The following is a 24884-nucleotide window of genomic DNA, read 5'->3' as shown; positions in this document are numbered from 1 at the left end:
ATTGTCACAGGCAAAACAGATGTGACTTGGGGAAATTGGTTTAATTTATTGCCAATCAAAATCAGAATACGATAATGAGAAATAAAACAAAATCTTAAAACACCTTCCCCCCACCCCTCATTTCTTCCCAGGCTCAAATTCACTCTCGATTTTTCTCCAGCTCCTCCCCCCGAGCAGCACAGGAGGACGGGGAATGGGGGCGGTGGTCAGTTCACCACACCTTGTCTCTGCCACTCCTTCCTCCTCAGAGGAGGACTCCTCACACTCTGCCCTGCTCCAGCCTGGGGTCCCTCCCACAGGACACAGTCCTCCATGGACTTCTCCAATGTGGGTCCTTCCCACGGGCTGCAGTTCTTCACAAACTGCTCCAGCCTGGGTCCCGCCATGGGTGCCGTCCTTCAGGAACAGGCTGCTCCAGCCTGGGTCCCCCACAGGGTCACAAGTCCTGCCAGCAACCCTGCTCCAGCCTGGGCTCCTCTCTCCACAGGGACACAGGTCCTGCCAGGAGCCTTCTCCAGCGTGGGCTGCCCACGGGGTCACAGCCTCCTTCGTGCATCCCCCTGCTCCAGTGTGGGGTCCTCCCCGGGCTGCAGGTGGAGATCTGCTCCCCTGTGGAGCTCCATGGCTGCAGGGGCACAGCCGGCCTCACCATGGGCTTCCCCAGGGGCTGCCAGGGAATCTCTGCTCCGGCGCCTGGAGCCCCTCCTGCCCCTCCTGCTCCGACCTGGGGGTCTGCAGGGCTGTTCCTCTCACATGTTCTCACTCGTCTATCCGGCTGCAGTTGCTGTTACCGTTTTTTTCCCCTTCTTAATTCTGCTCTCCCAGAGGCGCTGCCACCATCGCTGATGGGCTCGGCCTTGGCCAACGGCAGGTTTGTGTTGGAGCCGGCTGACTTTGGCTATACTGGACATAGGAGAAGCTTCTAGCAGCTTCTCACAGAAGCCACCCCTGCAGCCCCTACCGCTACCAAAACCTTGCCATGCAAACCCAATACAATAGGATACATAGCTGTTGGGAAGAAATCTAGATTATTCCCAGAATTTACATGAAAAAATCTCCATGTTTAAAAAATTCCATTACAATCTTTTGTACATATTGGCTGTAAAATTTGTTAGTATTAATAATATTCTCTCTGTTCCACACAAATCATCGTTGATAGATCAGTGTTAACATTAGTAGTCATACTGCATTGTTTGCTGATAATTGCATTTCACACTGCCTACTGGGCAGATTCAAACCATAGAAATGAATGCTGAACTTGTGTCCACTGGTGGTATTTGAAATATTGTGTTGAAACGCTAGAAATAGAGGGAATGTTATAAATTATGTTCTCCAAAACATAAATGTTTACGATTTTTCATCTCCTCTTAATAATAATATTCTGGCAAAGGTTAGCACATATAAATATTATACTTACTACAGTCAAAAGATATATACTTTGTTCTGTATGTCTCTGAAAGAGCTCAAAGTACTGTAAGCTATTTCCTTGACATAACATTCAGATTTCGTATGGAGATAATGAAAGTTTTCACGTACTGTTCTCTTACTGACCCGAATGCTCTGAATTTCTTGACTATAAAGTGTCAAAACTTTTTCTGTATTGACTCAAATATAACTTTACTAAACATTTCTGAGATCAAATTCTGCAGTAAGGGGAAGAATACTCAAGCAAACCCCCTGACACTATTCCTTCTGCTGCCTGTTACTCTTGTTGTGTCTTTATGGTGGAGAGAGGGATTAAATGTTTGGGCATAGCTCCTAAGAGATATAAAAGTATGCAAAATATTTTTCCTATTATGAGAAGCTGATAATTTTCCCATGCTGAATTCAGTATAATTAATCTGCTATCTAGACTTCAAATTTAACACAAAGTGTTCCTGTGAAAGATTCTCACTTTATGGGAGGAGATGATAAACAATGTTATGGGTACTTGAAGCTATAAAACTGAGTAATAGCGTCTTTTAAACATTATGCTCATTGATCATTTTTTTTCATTGATACATGCTGTCACTGATCCCTGATTTCACCATAGCTTCTTTTCACCATCTCTTTTAGCATAAATGACTGCATAGATGGCAGAATCACCCAAAATCTAAGGACTTGCCTGCTGATATATATTCCAGTCTGCCTGCTCAGGGACTTGCCCAAGCCAAGTCTGGCTTTATATGTTATGTCTGCACAATACTTTTCTCTAGATATTCTAGGCTTTTTCTCAAAGAAGGCTTTTACAGTTGATATATTAGTACTCGGACAATGGAAAGCTGATGTTATAAAGCCAGCCTCACTCATCACTATAGGATTTAAGAAGAGACCACATTTGTTTTGAAGTTGAAATACAGTATAGCCATAAATGGATATGCTCATGTGCTCATATAATCATATCCATTTTTATAACTTCATATAAGTTATTAAGTTTATATAAGTTTATATAACTTCAAATGTTTTTTTCTGGAATATTTCAAACATTATATATATTTATCTGTGGGTAATACTTACGTGTAGTGCGAATCAATATGTTGTTATACAGAACTTCCATGCCTATATAACATTCTTTTTATTCAGATCTTGTTGCATACTTGGTAAGGGAGCAAAGAATTAACATAAAAGGTTGTAACTTTCCCATACAGTATACTGTCCAAATCTTATTCTCCAGCAATTTTTGAGCACTTCTGCTCCAAGATCTCTTAGGAAGAATAAGTTTAATCATAGTCTTAATGGGACTTCAGGCCCACTTCCATGCCATGAGGTTCGCCACCCTGTTCTCCGATACATTTAAATAGTCGCTGTTCTGCTTATCAAAATGTGACTCAGAGAAAGCAGTGCCCTGTGAGGACACAGGTGTGAAAACTGTGTGAAATTTGTCTGACGCATATTGCTGCCATCCCTCCTTGCCTCTAGTTGTTGAATAAAGTTAAAGGAAACTTTCAAAATACATTGCAGGACTTGGCCTGTATTATATCTCTGTGTAAGCAGTTACTGTATTTTCCACAAGAAGGGCATGTGGTGACAGACCAGAGAGAAAATGGTTTCTATGGCCACACATGGGTAGGAAAGAGACAAGTGTATTCAACAACCTGTAGAGTGCACTGCGGAAAAACACTGAGAGAACCCAAGATAAAATCTACCGCCATTTACGTCCCGCTAGCCAAAAATAAACCTTTTCCATCTACAGAGCAACACGGTCTCTTACTGAACTACTCAAGACAGAGCTTAACGAACTGTCTCAGGAATCAGCAATCAGCAGGACTGAGTGGGCTAAGCAGAGCACCAGACTGGTAAAGCTTTGATTCTGGCAGGACTGAGCCTTGTGGCATTGCCCTTTGTGCCATGGAGCCATAGGGACCAGCTCAGCTGGAGCTTGTTTGCGTGGCTCTAACAGGATGCACGTACTGTGTCTTGCCCCCGTGTTCATGTGCCAAGGCACATTCAAGGTGTCTGGGTGATTGTAGATTGAAATATCTGTCAATAAAAGAACAAGTGGACTGCAGTATAGGCCTCTTTAATGTAAGCACAGAATAGAAAGTGAAAAGCAAGTGCTTTGCCATGATTATTAGACTGTATTAGGCTCACTGTCTTTCCAAGAAGCTCCTCGGTATGTGAAGAGATGAAGAACAGAGCTATTGCTCATATTTCAGCAGCTAAGGAATCTATAGCATATGTGAATTTAATAACATGAGATCAGAATCATGTGCAAAGGATTAGAAATAGGTTTGGACAGAGACTTTGCAAGGTCAGAATATATTCTCTTGAAATGTTTAAGTCAAAACATTTAAAAAAGACCTATTATGAGATCTCTGGACTGCCTCACCCAGTTTCAGTCAACAATTTTTGATTAATGGTTGGACTTGATGATCTTGAAGATCCTTTCCAACCTAGTGATTCTGTGATTCTGTGATTTTTGAAAGACTCCACCACAGGAGGTGGAGAGAAGGGCAAGAAGTCTCTGCTTTGTAGGTGAAGATAAATGGGTTTTTGACATGGAATAGCGGTAAGGCTTTCTGTCACAACAGGGAAGAGGAGGCAGCAGTCTGGAAGATCCCTTTCAGTTAGATTTCCTACAGAGTCAAAAAGTGGAAGAGAGACCCCAGATCATTCCTGGTGTGAAACTTGCTGGAGAAGATTCGGTGAGTTTGGACTAGAGAACCTTAAAACCAAGGTGAGAGGCAGTAAGGTAACTTTGCTACTGTTTTCCCCTCTCTTCTGATATGAAAGATACCTAAAGAATAACTGGAATAATTAAAAGATAAATGGTTATACAAGAATAGGTGGAACTACTCCTGTCAAAAACCTGAACTGATAATCACTTTTAGCTAATATAACTGCACGCGATAGCTTGAGACAGAGAGGGATAGAATTGCAGTTTAAAAATAAAGGCCAGGTTTTATGTATTGAGATTTAATACTGTTTTTATCTGTTGAACTTTACAAACAGGATTAGTAATATTTTCCCTTTGAAAAGGCAGGAGACTGAGACCTAGATAGACAAATGATTTCTTAAATTGGTAACATAGTAGGTACTTTTTTGGAAAGCTGGAGTCCACTCTTCTGAGTGGCAAGGTAGGACTGACCAGTAGTCCAAGGTGAAAGCAGGGAAGCTTCTCTAGCACAGAGAAGCCTTTAGTACGTAGGAAGTCAAGGATTTGATTTAGCAAGGGTGTGGGCATTTGTATGACTAAAGTTACATATGCAAATATTACAATGATTGAAACTTTATTGTGTATCACATAATTTTTCACATTTATCTCTAAACAGATAAGGAATCACTGACATATTTTTCTTTAATATGTCTCCATGTGTGTGGCATAGATTGTTTTGCACAGGAGGATCAGCAGTGGATTGCTTTCAGCCTTACCAGCTGGTCACTCAGCTTTCACAGATGGGCTCAAATGTACATCTTTCCAGAGGTGTCAAAGAGTGGCCCAGCGATCCGTGACATTTTATATATTGCATAGTTATCTGCATGAAGATTAATTCTTCTGCCATCCCATCTTCTGATGTTAAATCAATTGACATCCACACCTGCTCAGTCCTATAGAACAGAGAAAAATATCCAGTAAGTGTAATTTATGCGTCTAACTCTTATGCAGCTTTCATTAATCAATCCTGCTAAGTCCTTAATTTTCTTCTATAATTAAGGTAAGAAGGGAAAGAAGTATCCTTGGAAGACATCCAGCAGAGAGCTCATCTTCCTAAACAATGAGGCTTTCACAGGTAGCTTGATGGCAATCATTAGCTAGAAGGAATTCAGTAGCCATCTATACTTACCTGGCAGGAAGGCTGCCCAGGCTGATTTAATCTGGAATGTCCTATTAAATCTCACTGAACAACTGGTGAGCTTTGTGACATTGTTGCCTCTGCCTTGTGCTCCCACCTTTGCTGTACCCACTGCTCTTCGTGGCCTTACGCTCCCTGGGGCCTTTCTGGTGTTCTCAGCAGAATGAGCCTCCTGAAGCCCATGGGCCTCAGTCTCCAGCATGTTGCTACACACTACAAGGAGTAGGGATCCTAACAGGTAGCGAGGGCATTGTCAGATTTAGTGGGGGAAAGAAAATAAATATTTTGAGCAGCCGTGAAATTGGCTTAAAATAACAAGTTTTAATTCCCCCTGCCAAAAGGAGGAGGTAGGTGATGACAGCTCGCCGCTGTGTCATCAACATGGTGCAGATTGCTGTAGGCTGCAGCGAGAGTTTTCCCAGCGACTTCCCAAGCACCCCCAGTTGTGCTGGAGCCCGGGGAACCACTCCGGTTTGTCTGTCAGTGATGTTATCAGCTGCAGCGGGTGACACGTGGGAGGCTTGAGGTCATGTCCCGACAGGTGAGTGCTGTGCAGCTCCCTTTCAAGGAAGGGTGGGAAACATCTTTCTTTAAAACTGAGAGTCATTTGTGCTAGCTGGCATGTTAAAACTGCTGTGATCGCACCTCCACAAGTTCCTGTATCAGCTCTAAGGAAAAAATGTAAACTTGAGACCACAGATACCCAGGCCTTCGCCTGCCCATATGTGATAGCCAGCAGATTCAGCGGGAGCTGGACTTGATTTGACAAAAACATTGCCTCCCTGGCCCTTGGGAAAAAGCTGAAGGATTTTAATTTCTCAGTACCTGTGGGAGAACAGTCATGGACATTTTGATTTTCAAAAAAACCTGAGTGATGCCGCATAAACTTCAACTTGGCATGTCAAAAACCATACCTTGGTATTTGAAGGTCAATCTGTATTTTCTGAAAAGAATCTTGCCAAACCTATTATAAATAAAAGGATTTTTATGCAAATATGCCTCTTCACTTATCAAAACATTGCAGTATTCTGCTAATACAGTAAGGCAGGGAATAATATCTAAAACAGTAGTGTCTTTTCAAGCTGAGTAAAATGTGAACCGTGCACAAATAAATGAGTTGTTAATATCTGTTGTGTGCTAAAAACATTAATTTTAAAGATGCAATTTTTCTACTGATGATTTTCATTTAATTTAACTACTTATCTGAAAGCAGAAGTGAAGATTACATGCATATGCAGAGAGAAGGAGGGAGAGAGAAATAATGTATTGGAAGCAACTTACTATCAAGGTTGAGTTGTCGTAATTTCAGAGTCACTTCTGTCCCCTGTCCCTCTGCTTTATGTCTGTTGAGCTTCTCTCTCGGGAAACTCACAGTCATCATTCTGGAGTTTCAATTTTGCTCTTCATTTCAGAAGTACTTTCCTGTATTTAATTTTGATATTTAAAGAGATTTCTCACATTTTGACTTGAATCTTTTAAGGAATTTGTGGCTTCTCCCAATTTATTTATTTTTTTCATCTTACAGTATACGTTGCGACTGCAGCATAGGAAATTTGCGATCAAATGAGAATGCAGGAATATAATATAATTGCTGCCTTAGGAATATACAGTTTTGTTCCCCAGGATAAACCTCAAGTAACACTAAAAATCTTGTCATTATATATAAAAAAAACCACATTAATGCAAAAATATTTCTTTCCTCAGCAGAACTAATATCTTTGAATACTTCTTTACAAGGCTTGTCTTAAGGCAAAGTTGCAGTGAATTAAAAAGAAACCCTTTTTTGTCCTTGTCTATATCAACAATTTGTATGTTTTCCATTTTTTACTCTGCCCTTCCTGAGCAGGACTAAATCACCTGCAAAAGGTTACAGGTTTGGCATAGCTTAAAAAGGATCAAAGGCACCCCAAAGGAGTTTCTCTGGTCAAATAATATTAAAAGTTAAGTATTTGAGATTACCTGGTACAATTACTCTGAAATGAATTAAAAGTAAATGTTAAATGAACCTGCCTGACATTTGTTCTCCTCCAGTCAGTCGGACATTTTATTTGTTGCATTGCCAGAACAGAAAAGGAACCAAAATTCAACTCAGTGGAAATAAATTCTTAATAAAGAAAAACAGTTCAATCACTTTGACATGGAGTTAAAAGAATAGTTTTCCTATCAGTGCTCAGTGAATTACAACAAGTCCAGTTGATAAAATGGAAACACTGTTCCATTTTGTTTAGAGTAGGTTTTGCAAATAACAACCACCACTTTAATCCCTCTTGCATATATTTTCTTCTTACGGCTGTAAAATTTGAGATTTATGAGTCTGGATTATCATCTGAAATGGAGGGGAATTCTCTGCAAAGACAGCACTCAACAGTTAGAGTTAAAAAGTTCAACTACTTCTTCAAGGGAAATTTGCCAATTTGACACAAATACCAATTTCAAATTCATTATGAAAAATTAGAGGCCTCAGTTTCAGATGGTACCAACTCATGTGCCCTGGTTTTAAGCATGAGAATGATATTGCAAGCATTGAAATATTCGGCACATATGAAGGAGTTTGCAGTAGCAGGTTCTAAATTAAAATGTTTTTAAAGAAAAGGAAATTGGTATAGTGTTTTCCCAGAATAAAGGTATGTCTTTAAATAGTACAATGTTAAGCAAGATATGATATTCGGAGCACAAGTCTTACAAGGAGCGGCTGAGGGAACTGGGGTTGTTTAGTCTGGAGAAGAGGAGGCTGAGGGGAGACCTTATCGCTCTCTATCATCTCTCTGAAAGGGGTATGGTGGTGAGGTGGGTGTTGGTCTCTTCTCCCAAGTAACTAGCAATAGCATGAGAGAAAATGTCCTCAAGTTGCGCCAGGGGAGGTTTAGATTGGATATTAGGAAAAATTTCTTCACCGAGAAGGTGGTCAAGCATTGTAACAGGCTGCCCAGGGAGGTGGTGGAGTCACTATCTCTGGAAGTGTTCAAAAAACGTGTGGATGTGGCGCTTCAGGACATGGTTTAGAGGACACAGTGGCACTGGATTAATGGTTAGATTTGATGATCTTGAAGGTCTTTTCCAACCTTAATGATTCTGTGATTCTGTGAAGATAATATTTTGATTGTAAGTATATTTCTTCTGACTCCTGTTGTATTGGAATCTCTCTCATTTGTGAGGTCGCAGCACACTTTTCTGTTATTACTCATTAGTTTCAAGTCTGAGGCTGAGAATAGTCCATGACCCTCAAATTTAAGACTTTGTCTGATTAGTCTTCAAATTACAGTAGTTTTCCTACAGGCTAGTATGTATGTAGCACTGCTTTAAAGGTATAAACCAGAAGAAAGTCCCATATGGGACAGTAACTAAGCTAGTGGAGCTAAACCCGTTATTCTGTGAGACAAGGAAATGAACCTTGCTTCAATTCAGCTGGAGCCTGTTTTTTGGGAGAAGTTGTCTGGCGCCAGAAAACAAATTAGTAAGCAGAGACCTGAAGACTATTAAATTTATTTTAAGAATGTGTTGCCAGAGATCTAATAAATTTACTTATTGCTGCAGGCCATGCATGCATAAAGCCTTACTAATCCAGGTGGTGGTTTTTTTCCTTCAGAGGGAGGTGCAGGGTGTGGATCCTTAGGAAAAAAAGGTATTCTGCTTTAGGTAATATGGGCATTGTTTAATGATAGACATGACAGCTTGAGTGGTGTGTTTGGGTTTTCTCTGTTACTACTCACAAGGGAGTTTAAATTATTTTTCTGATGCAAAGTTAGCTTGTGACTACAAAAAGTGCTAATTAGTTTAACAACAATACAGAAATAACTTTATAATAACAAAATAATTCTTCTAAACCAAATAGATTTTTTGTTGTTCAAGGTTACTTGAATTTACAAGTTTACTATATTACAGTTCAGGACTAGTTGTATCTTCAGGACTCTCCTTTGTGCACGTATGAAAATCACATAATTGGACTTTAGTTAGCCATCTAGACTGGTGGGTTGAACACTCTCCCATTCTATTCAATGAAGTGGATGTGGTGGTTTGACCTTGGCAAGACACCAGGTGCCCACCAAAGCTGCTCTATCACTCCCCCTCCTCAGCTGGACAGGGGAGAGAAAATATAACAACAAGCTTGTGGGTCAGGATAAGGACAGGGAGAGATCACTCAGCGTTACTGTCATGGTCAAAACAGACGCAACTTGGGGAAATTAGTCAATCAAAATCAGAATACGATAATGAGAAATAAAACAAAATCTTAAAACACCTTCCCCTGACCCCTCCTTTCTTCCCAGGTTCAACTTTGCTCCCTATTTCTCTACCACCTCCCCACCAGCGGCGCAGGGGGACGGGGAATGGGGGCGGTGGTCAGTTCATCACATGTTTCTGCCGATCCTTCGTCCTCAGAGGAGGACTCCTCACACTCTGCCCCTGCTCCAGCAGGGGAGACAGTCCTCCATGACCTTCTCCAATGTGGGTCCTTCCCACGGGCTGCAGTTCTTCACAAACTGCTCCAGCCTGGGTCCCCCCACAGGTGCCGTCCTTCAGGAACAGACTGCTCCAGCCTGGGTCCCCCACAGGGTCACAAATCCTGCCAGCAACCCTGCTCCAGCCTGGGCTCCTTTCTCCACAGGGACACAGGTCCTGCCAGGAACCTGCTCCAGCGTGGGCTTCCCACAGGGTCACGACCTCCTTCGGGCATCCCCCTGCTCCGGCGTGGGGTCCTCCCCGGGCTGCAGGTGGACATCTGCTCCCCTGTGGAGCTCCATGGCTGCAGGGGCACAGCCGGCCTCACCATGGGCTTCCCCAGGGGCTGCCGGGGAACCTCTGCTCCGGCGCCTGGAGCACCTCCTGCCCCTCCTGCTGCTCTGAGCTGGGGGTCTGCAGGGCTGTTCCTCTCACGTGTTCTCACTCCTCTCTCTGGCTGCAGTTGCTGTTACCATTTTTTTCCCCTTCTTAATTCTGTTCTCCCAGAGGCGCTGCCACCGTCGCTGATGGGCTCGGCCTTGGCCAACAGCAGGTCTGTGTTGGAGCCGGCTGACTTTTGGCTATACTGGACATAGGAGAAGCTTCTAGCAGCTTCTCACAGAAGTCACCCCTTGCAGCCCCTACCGCTACCAAAACCTTGCCATGCAAACCCAATACAATAGGCCAAATCTTACCAAAGGATAATCTAGCCATTCATATCAGATGTACCTGCAGTTCCTGAAGGTGCAGTTCTTTCCATTCATTGTGCCTAGACAGCTAGCTTAAATTAAACATATGTCTTTTACATGATACAATTAGATTATATGAATCCTAGCCTTAAATGGCAGGTCTCTTGTCTTCACCTTTTGTGGAACAAGAGCCAGCTGATTATGTTTCTGTGCACTGGGATCTGAGCAAAAACATGCAGTGTTTTGCCAGTAGTGGTTATTCACTGGAACTATTGAATTTGGCTGCTCTGATTTTTTGTCTGCTGAGAAGTAGTGGTCATTATTTATCCGGTATGCAATAACATAAAGCATCATTTCAAAATAAGCACTTATCTCTACAATAAGAACAAAGAATTCTGCTAATAGAGCAGTCTACAGGCAAGCCTACCTCCTGCTACCTTCCCTTTTCTGAGTGTAGTGGGACATTATGTTCAGTAGCTGCCAGTTGTCTCCTTTCAAATGCTTCCTCTTCCATCCATCTCCTTGGTTTTGGTTTTGTCCCACCTCTCTTCAATCTGTTTGTATGGGTTAGTTTTCCAGAAAGGAAGGTAGGCTCCCAGACACTTTACTCTCTTCCTTGTCCTTTACTACTTTCAAATAAAGGCTATCAGCAGTGATTGCTACCTGCTGATCAGTGTAAAATAACCCCTGATAAATGCCTAGGAAATAAAGCAACACCAACCAAGAGACAGGTGGCACTTTTTTTAAAAACTTTTTTTTCCCTCATTCATCACCTCTAGAAACAGTGACAGGTCAAAATAAAGTCTTTCTTCTGCTTAGTTATCTGTCATGTCATAAATTCAGTATAATACCAACTTTTGCACGTGCCTGCTGCACAGGAGTTTCTTAGAGGTCTGCCTTCCAAACAACAACCTGTTGGTGACCACTTGGACTCAGATACTGGCCAAAATCAGGTGCATTCAGCATAGCTTCAGGTTATTATTTGCAGTGTATCCTGATCCTTCAACATGCTCACTTTCATACTTTTTAGAAATTCCCCCCTTCCCAGTATTACATGCAGGCAGAGAGGGTAGAGTCTGATTAGGAGTTGTTTTGAGCAGATTTTGTGATGAATGCCTCACTCCTGTTGACATTCAGTGAGACAAAGTTATTTCTGGAATATTGTCAGTTCTGATTTGTAGTGAGAAGACGCCTGTATTAGTTAGAAAATATACTTTCTATGGAACTGATACTTGTGGTGCTTGAATTTCCAAAGAAATTGTTCCATATAAACTGTATGATGATCCAATGTATCAATGGGATTTAGATGAGATCTTTTGGTCATTGTCATCACAGTAACCTGTCTGGCTGCACTGTGAATCTTGCAAGATTTTAAAGTGCTGTAATATGTTACTGTTGGGATGTACCTAGAACAAGTATTAATAAATATTCTTTTGTGAATATATTAATATAGAAATATGGATGATTAATATAAATAATATATACGTTTTCGTGCCTCGTGAATGGTCATGATTATACTTTTAGCCTACCCTTAATTTGATTTAAACTCCTTGCTTTCTTACAGGAAAATTTAGGCTGCATCTGACATATTCTAAGTATCTACTTTAAAATGAGATTAACCAAGTTCTAGAGTGTAATTGTCAGGAGAAAGTATTAGTTAAAGTGATTCTGTGAATCCTATTCTATATACATTCTCCACCAATAAATACTGAACAGTTGCTAGTCTTTGAGCAAAGCAATAAGAAATTTTCTTACTCTGTGGAAATGATTTGAGATATTTCATTTTGAATCAGGACAAAAAGTCAAAATTCTTATAAAGTTTTGCAGATTAGTTGAGCATAGGCATTTCAATTTGGAAAAAAAAAATTGAAACATACAGTTTAGTATTTTTATATTTTTCATTCAAAATTAGTTTAAATTTGTTACAGTAATAGTATGAGAAGTTATATATACCTAAAAGACTTCAGGCAGACTGTGGAAAAAGGTAAAAATTCAACATTTATTCTCTACCAATATTTTCAGTAAAGAGATTAATGAAAGCCAGTCTTTTTTGTGGACAACTTTGATTTTGATGGATTGGTATTTTGAGGGAGAAGGGGAATAATATGAATATTTTTTGCCAAGTTGTACTTTGTTCATTACTGCTAAGAACTTTTTGGGTAGCTCAATGTCTTTCTCTTCTGTTACAGACAATGATTCAGCAGCGTATATGGGTATGTGCTTAAGCATTTCAATTAGCAGCACTTCAAGCAGTATCCTGAATCCATGAAATTATTTACATGTTCACCATTGGAACGGTAGAAGTGGGAAGCATTCAGCTCCCGCAGATCTAGTCCCTTGCTTACAGCACAGAATCCCAAACCAGCAAGTGGATCTTTTGGATTCCCTTGAAATCAATTACAAAGCTAACCACTTCATATCTATAAAGGTTTTCAAACACATGCAGTATTTTCGTGATGATTCAAACTGGCTTTTTCTTTATCTGCTTTTCTCTTTCCTTTGAAAGCTCACACCCTCTTAGTGCAGCCAGTAGAGTGAAGGTATCCTGGCTGTTGGTGAACTAATTTGTACTGAGCTGATTTAAATTGAAATTAATTTAAAGCTATGACATACAGTGGCTGAAGAGCCAGTGCATGTTTGCTTCCACGGTTTCTGTAAATGAAAATCTGGTTAATCTCTTAATCACAATCTGGTTAAACTCCTGCAGAGGAACTGGGCATAGACTTGAATTGGGAATTCCTTAAATTAACCCAGCGTGAATCTCCAGACTGTGCTTGGAGACACCCTTAGTAACGCTTAGTTGAATTTTACTAGGATCAAAATTTAATATGCACTAGCTAACCTTTACATTCATGTCTCTTCTCTCACTTCCCCTTACCTTTTTGTAACAAAGCACCTATACAGTATGCTTCAGATATTTTTTCTGCTACGTGACTTCAAGCATTTGCCTAGTCTGAGCCCTGGCAAATGCGGCCATCCCAACTTGTTTCTTGGGGGTAGACATAAAACAGAAGCAAAAAAGAGTTACAGAAACTACTGAAAGATGGAAACTGTCTGCAGTTCATTGGATACCAGCAATTACACTCCAGGCAAGCCAAGCCTTTAATGCTGGGATGTGTGTGATTTCTCATGAGAAGTCAGAGAAAGCATTGTTTTAGTCCCTAATTACTAGGGGCTAGTTTAGGGGGTTGGTTTTGGTTGTTCTGCAAATATATTGAGTTACGGTAGCAGATAGAGTGCAGAAGGGTGCAGAGTTCAGCAAGTTATTTTAGTGATTGGAGTCCATTATAGTACATTTAAAAAAGACTTACAAAGATGAAGCATTTTAATGGGTTTCTAATTGGATAAAGTTATTAGGTTAGCTTATGCATTGTTGTAGTCAATTCAAAACATTCTAATGGCATATTTTGCATGCTGGGTTTACTTACGTGTTTCACTTCTGCAAATAGTTTTTCTATATGAAAGGCAGTTTTACAGGATATGCCTTTTCTGATGATCAGAGCAGAGGCAATAGCATATGATCATAGAATCATAAAATCATGGAATAGTTTGGGTTGGAAGGGACCTTTAAAGGTCATCTAGTCCAATGATGTGCTGCCCTAATGCACTGAATAAAGAACATTTATTATCTATTTTATAGGGAAGGGTAATAGTTTGGCAGACAAAGAATTAATTGGGGACTTTGCCTTTTTAACCTGGAGCTAGAATGTATTGGAACTATGACACAGTATGGCAAATCAGAGTTTTTGAAACTATGTGTCTTGAGTGGAACATGTAATATCTTCTCTATATTTATTCTGACTAGCAAAATCACCTAAGATTGTATGTTCCTCCTCTACTCTGGCAAAAAATATGTTTATACAAACCACAAATAATGACTAGCAAATTAAAAATCTTAGGACATGCTAAGATTGACAGGGAACTTCATGGCTAAATGGAGAATTATGATGTTGGGTACTAAGATTTCTGCATTTCACATCAGATTTTACTTCTCATAAAACTGTTAAGGTGACTTTATCCTGGTATACATTAACTAAATTGGCTTGGCACAGAAAGAATGCTAATCAGAGGGTGAAAAAATGGAACAGACGTCTGAAAATGGATGATTCCCTTTTCTTTCCTCTCTCTGTGTCTTTGTTTTCTCTGCAGGTTGAACTCAAGTTCAAGAGTGGGTTTTCTTATTCAGGTGCTTCATGTACCTGCTGCAATGAGGAGATCCATAGCAAGGAGAAGGATAGAGTAGTGCTGACTTTAGTGCCGACTTTAGTAACACTGCCTGAATGAGGCACCCAGTAGGGTAAAATATTTTGAACCAAAAAAGAAAGACAGCAGCTCTTACAGACATGCAAACAAATCAGCAAGCAGTAGCAGAACCTGGGGTTTTTTTCCTCTGTCTTTCTTGTGTTTGATATATGTTCTTTGCCCAGGAAGAATTTATAGGTTGTTTTTTTCCCCATTAAACAACCTCACCTAATGACTAAAGAGAGCAGATACGTTGCACCATAAAGCTCTACAAGTACCAGACAGTTATGTTTATACAGACATACCTTGTGGACACAATTAGTCTGTGTGGCTATGGTTATACAAATTAGGCACTCTTTAGCTGATTCATCTCTGACTAATTATGGCACGGATAGCATGTAGGAAAGCAAATATCTGTATCATGATACACCAATTTCTGTAGTGTCAATAAGTGAACACTGTGGTGTAGTTGTGTACTTTTGCTCATGATTTAGGGTTCTGAGTAGCTCCTAAGGACAGCAAAGCTACAATCAGACATTCTTTATGGAATGCCCTTCAGGTCATTGGTGCTCAAGAGACACGATTTAATGATAGAGAGATATTTTGTACTGTTTTCCTATAACCCAGTGATCTGTGGAGAGAACTGGAACTGATCCTTTCCTTCTCTGAGCTCTTTGTATCATGATAGGAAGTTCTGACAATCTAATATGTATTCCTCATGGAGGTTTTATATCTCTTTAAAGATATCTGAGCAGCATGGCTAGAAAGATAAATGCTTTAAATGGGAAAATTAATTTTAGGTTTTTCCCCTTTAACCAGTTTATTGACCAAGTCCTCTTCTCCCTTCTCTTTTATTCATGTTGAGTAACTGAAACTGGAGCTTCCAGATGAGTTGATCTTTCTAGGAATTTCTGGGTTTATGACCTATGCAAAAATAATATATCACTATTTTCTCACAGGTGATCAATTTGCTGACAGGACTCCTATAAAGACCAATTCTAGGTGACATCCATCTCTGACTTGTAATATTCAGGCAAATCTTTTCAGAGGGTATTGTCCCCAGCAGCCTCAGTCAGTCAGGAAGTCACTTTGTGACTCCCGATCTCCAGATCCTTAGCTTTAGCTCCTTACAAAGTTTATGACTGTCACTCACAATTCTTGCCATCTCATTTCTCATGAATGTCTCACTGCACCACGTCCTGTCTAGCACCTTCTGATTTAGCACTGCTGCACTCTGATCTCTGGCAAAATTCAAGAAACAGGTTTTCATGCGTCAATATAGCAACATCTTGCCAACCACATCTCACCGATACATAAGCAAAGTTACTTTGGACTTACCTCATTGTAACACGGCCCTCCTTCCTTTTGTTTAGTTTTAAAAGCACTCTAGTAAAGATTTCCCTCTCCAGACTTCTGATGTATTTGTATTACAAGCACTTGCCTGGGAAAGGAACAAAAGCAAAGCTGTCATTGAGGTATAGTACCTTAATTATTTGCCTAGCAGCTAAATGTTTAACTATGCCCAAGGGAAGTGGTAGTGAGCAATGCAAAATTCATTTGCCTGTAGAAATATTATTGTAGGGCAGATAATTAATTTAATAGGGAACCGAATTAAGATAGCATGTGCAATTTCGTTTCTGATATTTTATAATTCTGAAAGCTATACTCTTTACATTCTTTACAGATGTTATGTTTGTTTGATGCTTGGCTCTACTATGATGTAGAAAAGGCCCAGTTTTATCTAGTTCAGGAATGGTGGAATTCATCTTACCCAGCATTAGATGATTATAATTAAAATATCTACAACATAACTGGTCATGACAGGCATCTTTAACAGCTGCTGAGGAAAAATGAACATATTTTTGCATATTTTGAGGCACAGCTAATCTCATTCAAAAATAGATGCCTAAAGTAAGTCATAGCCTTACAAAGTGCTTCTTTCCCGGTTTTGGCTGTAAAGACAGTTTAGGATTTGTAGCCGAAAAATAAATAACTGAAATTAGATAGTATTTGTTGTATGCTTGCTGCTCAATTGTGTCAGAGTTCTGTAATAATAATAGTAACAGTAATAACAGGTTTTATTCTTTGGGGATGTTGGACCACAAAATGGCTTGTATAATTTAGAAAACATTTCCTCTGAATGCAAAAAGCACAAAATCAAGAAAGCAAGGTCTAAAATACCTGTATTATTTTCTTAAAATTCTAAATCTGATGGTTGTAGTACTGCACATTTTAGAAGGTGAACAATAGTTCAGGGGCAGAAGTAGACTTGTGGAAATGGAGGCTTGCTGGAAGCACCCTAGAAATAATACTTTTTGTTGTTTTTTTTTTACTCTAAGAAAAAACAGAAAGAAACTGCTGAAAGCAAGAAATAGGTGGAATTGAGACAATATTAAATCTTCATATTGACTTTCTTGTGCTTTTTCCTTCCTAAATTTCATCCTCTCCTTAGATTTCTAACTCAGTATACTTCAACATTTTTCCTAGTGTCAATGACAGAAATGAACTGGTTTGGTAGTTGCCTACTGAAATTTCTCCATATGACTGTTACTTTTAAACAGCTGGGGTTTTTTCTCTTGTGTAGTAATTTTGATGTGTTCAGTAATTATGAGCAAATGTAGATTACATTTAAGGTTGAACTATGTAGGACACTAAAGATGGAACATAAGAGGCATGTGTGTAAGTAAGCTGTAGATTGTGTGCCTGTGTCTGCAACACGTTTAAATCATTAGTTCTTTGGACAGTAGAACAAATGATGCCAGATTTCGTATTGCTTTCCATTCCATGGCTGGAATCTCTTCTGTCTAAAAATATACAAATTCAGCTAGAAGCTTTTCCTTTAGGTGGGGGGGTTCCAATGTCTGACATTCACATTTCTAGTAAGCTCATGCAGCAGTATTTTTTCTCAGTAGTGATACTAATAGGTTCTCTCTTCTCTAATTGGCAGTAAATTTTCATTCCTTTTATATCTTAGAAACTTTTATCCCCCTGTCAAATTTTGTTGAAATTGGGCAGTGTGTTCAAGGGTGGCACACAAATGGCTTTTCTCACTAAATTAAAGAACAAGACATATTATGTTGCATTTGTCCCAAGAAACTAGTGGGAAGACATAAGGCTAACCTAATGCAAGTGCTGCTATAGCTAACACTGTAGTCACTGGTTTTCTTGTGCTCATTACCGTTTTTGGTATATGTGTTTGTAGCCTTCCCCTTTGTCAGTAACAGCAGGGATCAAAGGAGCAGAAAGCAGCAAGGCAAGGCGTGCAACGTGATATTCCAGTAACCATTTCTCTCATTTTGTTTACACAGTACCACTGCCTTTATGTGAGATTACACAAGTATGGTTGTTGTTTATTTCTAGTAGATAGGTCAATAAAGAAATACAGAGGCTTATCTTTGAAGCCTATGGAGAGGTTGCCTAATCTTTCAAGGAACAGAATGGAAGAAACTGGAAGGGGAAAACCAACCTCCACTTGGCTCTTCCTCCAGTACTTAAGCCATGAGTGAACTGAAGTACTTAGATATGTTTCTCTGCTGTTCAGAGGAATTACTTTATTCACTCGCTTGTGTACAGAAGTGTTAATTTCTAAAGTTGCACGTATCAGACAATCATTACCTGAGCAAACCTTGTTCTGTAGCAGCACCTTGTGGGAAGGAGATCAGACTACAGCCTCTCGCACAAACCAGCATTCCCAGAAGACAATTGCTGACTGAGCATCTGCCTTCAGTGAGCTGAACAGGTTATTTTATTCTTGCTATGGAAATTAAAGATTCTCCCGAGTCATAATAAACACAGCCAACAGGATGATATACAGAATTTGACTTGATGCCCTTTTAATCTGTGGTATCCAGAATCCCTACTCTGACAAGAAATGCCTTTTTACTGTGGAAATCAGTGAACAGATGGAGATAAATTGTACATGAGAAAGTAAAGCTATGCTGTATTTTATCAGAAATGTGTTAACCTGATTTGAGATATTCGGTCTGTTGTACAAATATTTAGTTTATAGTCAGTGAAATGGGTGCCAACTCTTTTCAGCTATTACCTTTCCAACTGAAAGAAAAAAACAAAACATTTTTAACTGGACCCTGGAGTGCCATCTGTTTGCCTTTGTTTTTTCTGGATTGCTTTTTTGGACTAAAAAAAACTCTGTGAAGCCTGCCATTTCAATAAACATTTCCTGTTGTTTTACAGTTGTGTAAATCCCATTAATTGTAGACACAACAGCTTCATTTCTGCTGGGAACAAGAGATTAGGCTGAGACATGCTCAGATTTTAAGCTGGTGCTTAGTGTTTTGCAGATGGAGTTAAATGACTTCCATATCATCCCCTCCAAAACTTTGAGTAATACTTCCTGTATTCCTGCATTGCTTTGGCTTCAAAAAGGGAGCCTACGTCTGCTGATAAATATATAGGCATTTTTGTTTCAGGAGGACCGTGAAGGTTCTTCTGATTATTGTAAGAGGAAATACAATCTTCAACGTAAAGACAATGCCATCAACAGCTGCCAGCCAGAGATGGTGACTGGGTCCATGTTAACCGTTCCGTTTCGCCAGCTGAGTGTACTGCTTGCTGTCCTGTGCTTTCAATACCCAGTGTTTGAGTGCAGAGAAACCATCCATGTTCAGTGAGATCGCAAGGAAGCTGTTGTGCTACTGCTACAGTAGAGACCTTGGAAGGATCCCTGGAGTTTGCTTTCTTCACCAGGAGCGTGTTGCTACAGTTGTGCCTGTGTAAAAAGAACTGTGAGGACATCTCTTGGTCTATTGAAAATTGACTCTCAAAACACATCTCAGCAGCTTGTTCAGTTGGGGACATTCATCATATCGTGAAGATAGGTCATAGCAAAACAGTTTAAGAGAATTCCAGTAAGCATTTGTATCTCTTTAAATTTTCCTAGGTGACACAGGCAATCATACTTAGGAGGGCATCAGCATAGCTATAAACTGTATACTGTATGAGGAATACTTAATCTTGTTGAAACCATTTCCTAGGAAGATGTGAAAGCTGTTCCTAAAATCATACAGTGCTCTTGCATAAATTCTAAACCAATAAGAGCAGAAATTGATGGATTTAGTGAACAAAATACTGAGTTTTAGAAGAAGGATATGTGGGTAAGTGCAGTCTAAAAGATGGTAGGTATCATCTCATCTCAGGATACTAAGGGTCTTCCAGTGCTTCCGGCAGTGTGATTGTATCGAGGAAGTTCTGTGTGATGTCCTTCATTGTGTGTTATTTGGAAATACCAATACAGTTCTGCAGAAACTTGGACCATCCAAAATTTTTGTAATTTCTAAAAAAGGCATCTCAAATATATTTTGATTAATTCTTCTTCTTTTTCCCTTGAACAAGAAGAAAATTAACATACTCTGGAATGAATGTAACTAGTTTGTATGCATCTAAAAAAAAAAATTATTCCTATATGTACCAAATGTGTCATGGCTGAGTTCTTTACTTGTTATTTCTTAGTTTTAAATCTTTAAAACCTTTGGATTGTAATGTCCAGCTAAGATATAGATCTTACCCAGGATACAGGTTAAATTAACCTCAAAAGACAAAGCAGTATTTAACAAAAAAGAAAAATTATTAAATATCTCTTAATCATTTTGTTTTGCAGGAGGCAATAAGCTGAAGAATCAACATTTTCGCCTAAACTGGGCATGGATCTCCTTAGAAAAGGAGTATTATTTAGTAAATGAAGACTCAAAATATCTTGATGTTGTTCTTAAAAGGAGAGGTTACCTGGGAGAAACCTCTTTTATAAGTAAGTTCAATTTTAACCCTATCAATTGCTTCTATTGACCATCTAGTTGATAAAATGTATCAATACAGCTATATCCTTTTACTAGTGTTTCATAACAAGCAAGCTAGATTCAAAGGATTATGTTTATTTATTAAAGCAAGTATCTCTTGTTATTCTAAGTGTATGATTTCTTTAGTTATATGATGAAATTTTCACCTTTTTTTTTGTCTTCTACGATTAATTTTTGACTTAACAACCCAAGACCTAGTCCTTGTTTCTCTGATTTGATTGATACCATTGTTGTATTTGTATCACAGAATACAGTTCCCATCCAGATTTTATTTTTCCTATAATGAGAAAATACAATTGTAGCAATTCGAAAGACAACAATAAACATAGATCATTTTCCAGGAAGGCTACTGTGAGCTGGTCTGATTAGCAGCTACAAGTATTAGGCTCATTCTCTTCAGTGAATGTTGGCAGTCAACTGAGGCTGATACAGGAGATGTTGAAAGCTGTTTGCAGTGTCTGGGGAGTGAAAAGGTGAAAGTTATCACATTCTGCAACCTCACACCTATCTCTAGCTTATGGATCTGTTCCCATTCTCTTCCTAGTGATGCATTTGGACCAGAGGGCATCGTTATCCTTGTACAATTTCATGTCAAAACCAATGGTGAGCTTACACTGCTTAGAAAAGGCATTCAATTTGAAGCTGGTTTTGCAGAGATATGTAAGCATTTTCCTGGCATGGAGTAAAAGCTCATGCTTAGAAATCAGGTTTCTGTTCAAGTCTCTTTCTGAATAAGAATCTGAGTTTCAGGTATTGAGGTGTACTTTGGCATGAGATTTAAGGGTTATAGGCACTAACTAACTGGATCTAACTTAAAAGGCTCTGTTTTGAACAATGAAATAACTTTGATAATATATTTCTTTTAAAGAAAGTAAAAGAATAAAGAGATGGATGAAATACAAAGTTAAGGATGTGTGGTTTAAATTAATTACTGATACTGATTAGACTTCTGATCCTTCAAATAGAGTGTTTACAAAATTTTCTACCTATGGATCCAAGTTCAGTTTCTGAATTGAGCTGACTCAAAATCCAGAAAAAGCGGTTTGAATAACTTGCCTCTGACTACCTTAATCCTGCAAAATGGAATTACAGAACTGGAAAGAACATAAAAGATATTGGTTAAGATGCTTACTGGTGTTTCTGGTCCATCTACGGTGCCAAAAGGGCTAAAGGTTTATAGGTTATGTAAAATATTGGCTATGACTTAGGAGGAGGCACAAGCAGAAAGCAGGAAAGGTGAGGTTTTTAGGGAAAGGTGATATGTTTTAATATATTAAGCAATACAGTCAGAAGAAACAGGCAGAGAAGGGAGAAGTTTTAATTTTTTTCTGAAAACATGAGAAAGACCTTTAAGCTTTGAGTGGTACAGTGGCATTCAAACAGACACCAAATGCATGAGTTGGAGATAGTTCTGAAGGACTGTATAATTTCCATGAGGGCCTGTCAGACAGCCTTAAAATGGGAGGAAAACGCCAATGAAAAAACATCTTAGAGCAGTCTAGGTCCAAGGCTGTAAGGTCTGCATTGTCTCAGTGGGATAAGCTGTATTGGATTTTATCCCATGGCTTTGGAGTTTCAACTTGACTTGAGTTTAATGATTGTCATTATGCAAACACTGAAACAAGAGGATAATAATTTTTAAAAATGCTTATTGTAGTGGGAATGACCACAATGGTTCAGATTTTACATCTTCTTTTCATCCTTACTCCATATGGTTTACTGCTTTGTGCCTTTGTGTTTTCCTTAGCTTTCCCCTTGAAGGCTGAACTTTCCAGGTGTGTCTTCATTTTTTCTAAGAGAAATAAATATTTTTGAGGGTTTCGGGCAGGATGTTATTTAGATGTTCTGTATCAGAAAAGAACCTAGAATGTTAAAAGGGGAAGAAATCTGTTGGCCCTTTTGGGTATCTGTAGTTATAGATGGAAGCTTGGCTGTAACCTCAGAGAATGTAGAGTTTTTCTAGTAGTTAGCATTGCTTTGGCTAATTCTGTCTAAACTGGCTTTCATAATGTTAATTGATGTGCTTCCACCTCTATGTGTGACACCAACATAAAATTGATCAAGAGTAATGGGGTTGGGTTGAACACTCTCAGGCTGTGAAAAGTATATTTTTCTAAAACTTCTTTTTTTTAAAGATGACATAAGGAGAGAAAAAATGCAAGTGATGTTATTAATGACCTGAATTTCTGATTTTGGCAGGTATTAGCACGAAAGATGGTACTGCCAAGAAAGATAAAGACTTCAGAGGAAAAGCCCAGAAGCAGGTGCAGTTTAATCCTGGCCAAACCTTAGCTACATGGCGAGTACGGATTTTGAGTGATGGTGAACATGAACAGTCTGAGTCCTTTCAAATTGTTCTTTCTGAGCCTGTCATGGCAGTTCTGGAATTTCCTGATGTATCCACAGTGGAAATTATTGACCCAGGAGACGGTAAGAACCTTTCTAGAACTATAATGCCAATATGTGCATATACCAAAAGATAAACTGGAGGGCAAATGCTATGCGTAACAGTGGATAGTAAAATTTACCTTTCCTCAGAATATTTCTGAAGACAGGCTTGGGCATTGGGTAGTTGTTTGTCCTCTATCACTTCAAGTGATTCATGAATATGTAACTAAATTAGCATGCTTTGATGAAATAGCTGCATTTTTCCTCGACATATTTTTTCTAGGTTTTTTTTGTTTTGTTTTGTTTAGTTTTGTTTTCATTCTAGGTATAACAGGTTTTTGGTTCAATGTGTTTGCAAACAGAGTGTATCTGCACAGGTGGCTGGAGGCTAACTTGGTTTAGTCTGCCATGATAATTCATGTGGGAGAGGATGGTACAGGAAAGTCCAGGCTGGTTGTTCCCAGCAAGTTCGAGACTTGGAGCAGACTAGTTGCTTAATATCAAGCTGAGAAGCTCAATAAGGGTAAAGTTGACTAGACCAAGTACAGCACAAGCTGTGTCAAGAACAAACAAAATTATGGTTAAATGTACATGAAGAAAGAAGCTGATTTAAAAAAAAAAAAGTAGAATGTGCTCTCGTTGCTTTGCTTTTCAGCTGCATCCAGACACTTGAACCCATGGGCCATGATCACACAAAACTGTACCTAAAAAATCTTTCAAGTATTGGATGACTGTAGCAGCTTGTTTTATATGGTCTTCCCTTATTAACATTTGAAGAGGACTGGGGGCGGGGGAAGGGGGGGGTAGGGTGGGCAGAGGTTTCTTAGTTCCTAGTTACAAATGCAAGTTAAACCAGAGGTTATCTGACATCCATATTTAGACACTGAGAAAAACAGTGCTTGACTTGAAAAGCGGTATGTATGAGACAAAGAAATTACTGGATAATGTGTTAAATCTCTCTGTCTTTTCTATGATCAGTGAGATAGCACAACTCAAGATAGTTGTCTGAGTCTTCTTAATAGTTTTGATAGTTTTGTCTATTTCTTATATTAAGATAAAACTTTTACAGTCCCAGAAAATTTGTAGTAATTATACATGAAGTGAAGTTGCATAGAAGAAAATAAAATGCACAGCTGCAAATCAAGGAATATCTACAGGAAAAATATAGAGAGAACTTTGAGGGGAAGGACTGGGTTTCCTAATAATCTTTTAAAGTGCAGGGTATAACAAGTTCAGATGCTAACTGAATAGGAACCATCAAAAGTTTTATTCTGCTTCCAGTGAAAATGATTTAAAAATTCATTGATTTGAATGGTATAATCTTAGCACCAAAACAGTGAGCTTGTTTGGAAAGTTGTACCAGCCCCTTGATGTATGGCACATTAATTATTGTTTTATTCCAGAAAGTGATTGCATAAGGATGTGTTTTCTCATACCAGCTGAGATGATGTAGATCATTCTCCTCTGAGCTCTTATGTTGTTCATTTTTATAGTGTCATTTTACTCCTAGTTGGATAATTATGAGAGAGAGAGAAAACAGAACAAATCGGATTCATGCTTTTTTTTTTTGATGGATAGAGTTTTTAATTTTGTCACCTTAATTCTAAAGCGAGAAATAGAACGAACAAATGGGGGATTTTTAGTGTTACCTTTTGTTTTACTTTAAAATAAAAAGGTGGGGATTTGGTGTTTTTCACATTGAATTTTTGACTTGCTGGAATAATGAAAGTGTCTAGATCTTATCAAACCTGAATTACAGCATTTTTAAGGCAAGTTTGTGACCTTAAGTCAGCTTAGTACTGACTACTAAGCTAGTAGTATTTTCCAGTTAGAGAAATAAAACCTGGAACATATTTTCAAAGAAGTCACAATTTTCAGAACATTGTTTACCAAAGTACTCTGAAATAATGAAAAGATTTTCTTTATGCAGTTAACTGATACCATTTGATTTGACATTATATAGAATTATATACTGTTTGGGCTGCTGACATATTAATGAAACTGTAAAGGTGCTTTATAATTATATGCATATCCACCTTTTG

General features: G+C 39.0%; 1 protein-coding gene across 1 annotated transcript in view; it reads left to right on the top strand.

The window, feature by feature from the left end:
• The window catches only part of FREM2 (FRAS1 related extracellular matrix 2), a 144063-nt gene that overhangs the window by 60881 nt on the left and 58298 nt on the right, over positions 1-24884 (top strand). Inside the window, exons 3-4 of the mRNA XM_082010921.1 lie at positions 20259-20405; positions 22654-22884. Coding sequence (XP_081867047.1) covers positions 20259-20405; positions 22654-22884 — 378 coding nt within the window. The remainder of the gene's footprint in view (positions 1-20258; positions 20406-22653; positions 22885-24884) is intronic.

The sequence above is a fragment of the Phaethon aethereus genome, assembly GCF_964289735.1.
Source record: "Phaethon aethereus genome assembly, chromosome: 1".
NCBI classification, from domain to species: Eukaryota; Metazoa; Chordata; class Aves; order Phaethontiformes; family Phaethontidae; genus Phaethon; species Phaethon aethereus.
Note: the sequence above shows the minus strand (reverse complement) of the source record. Positions and strands in the feature narration are given on the sequence as shown.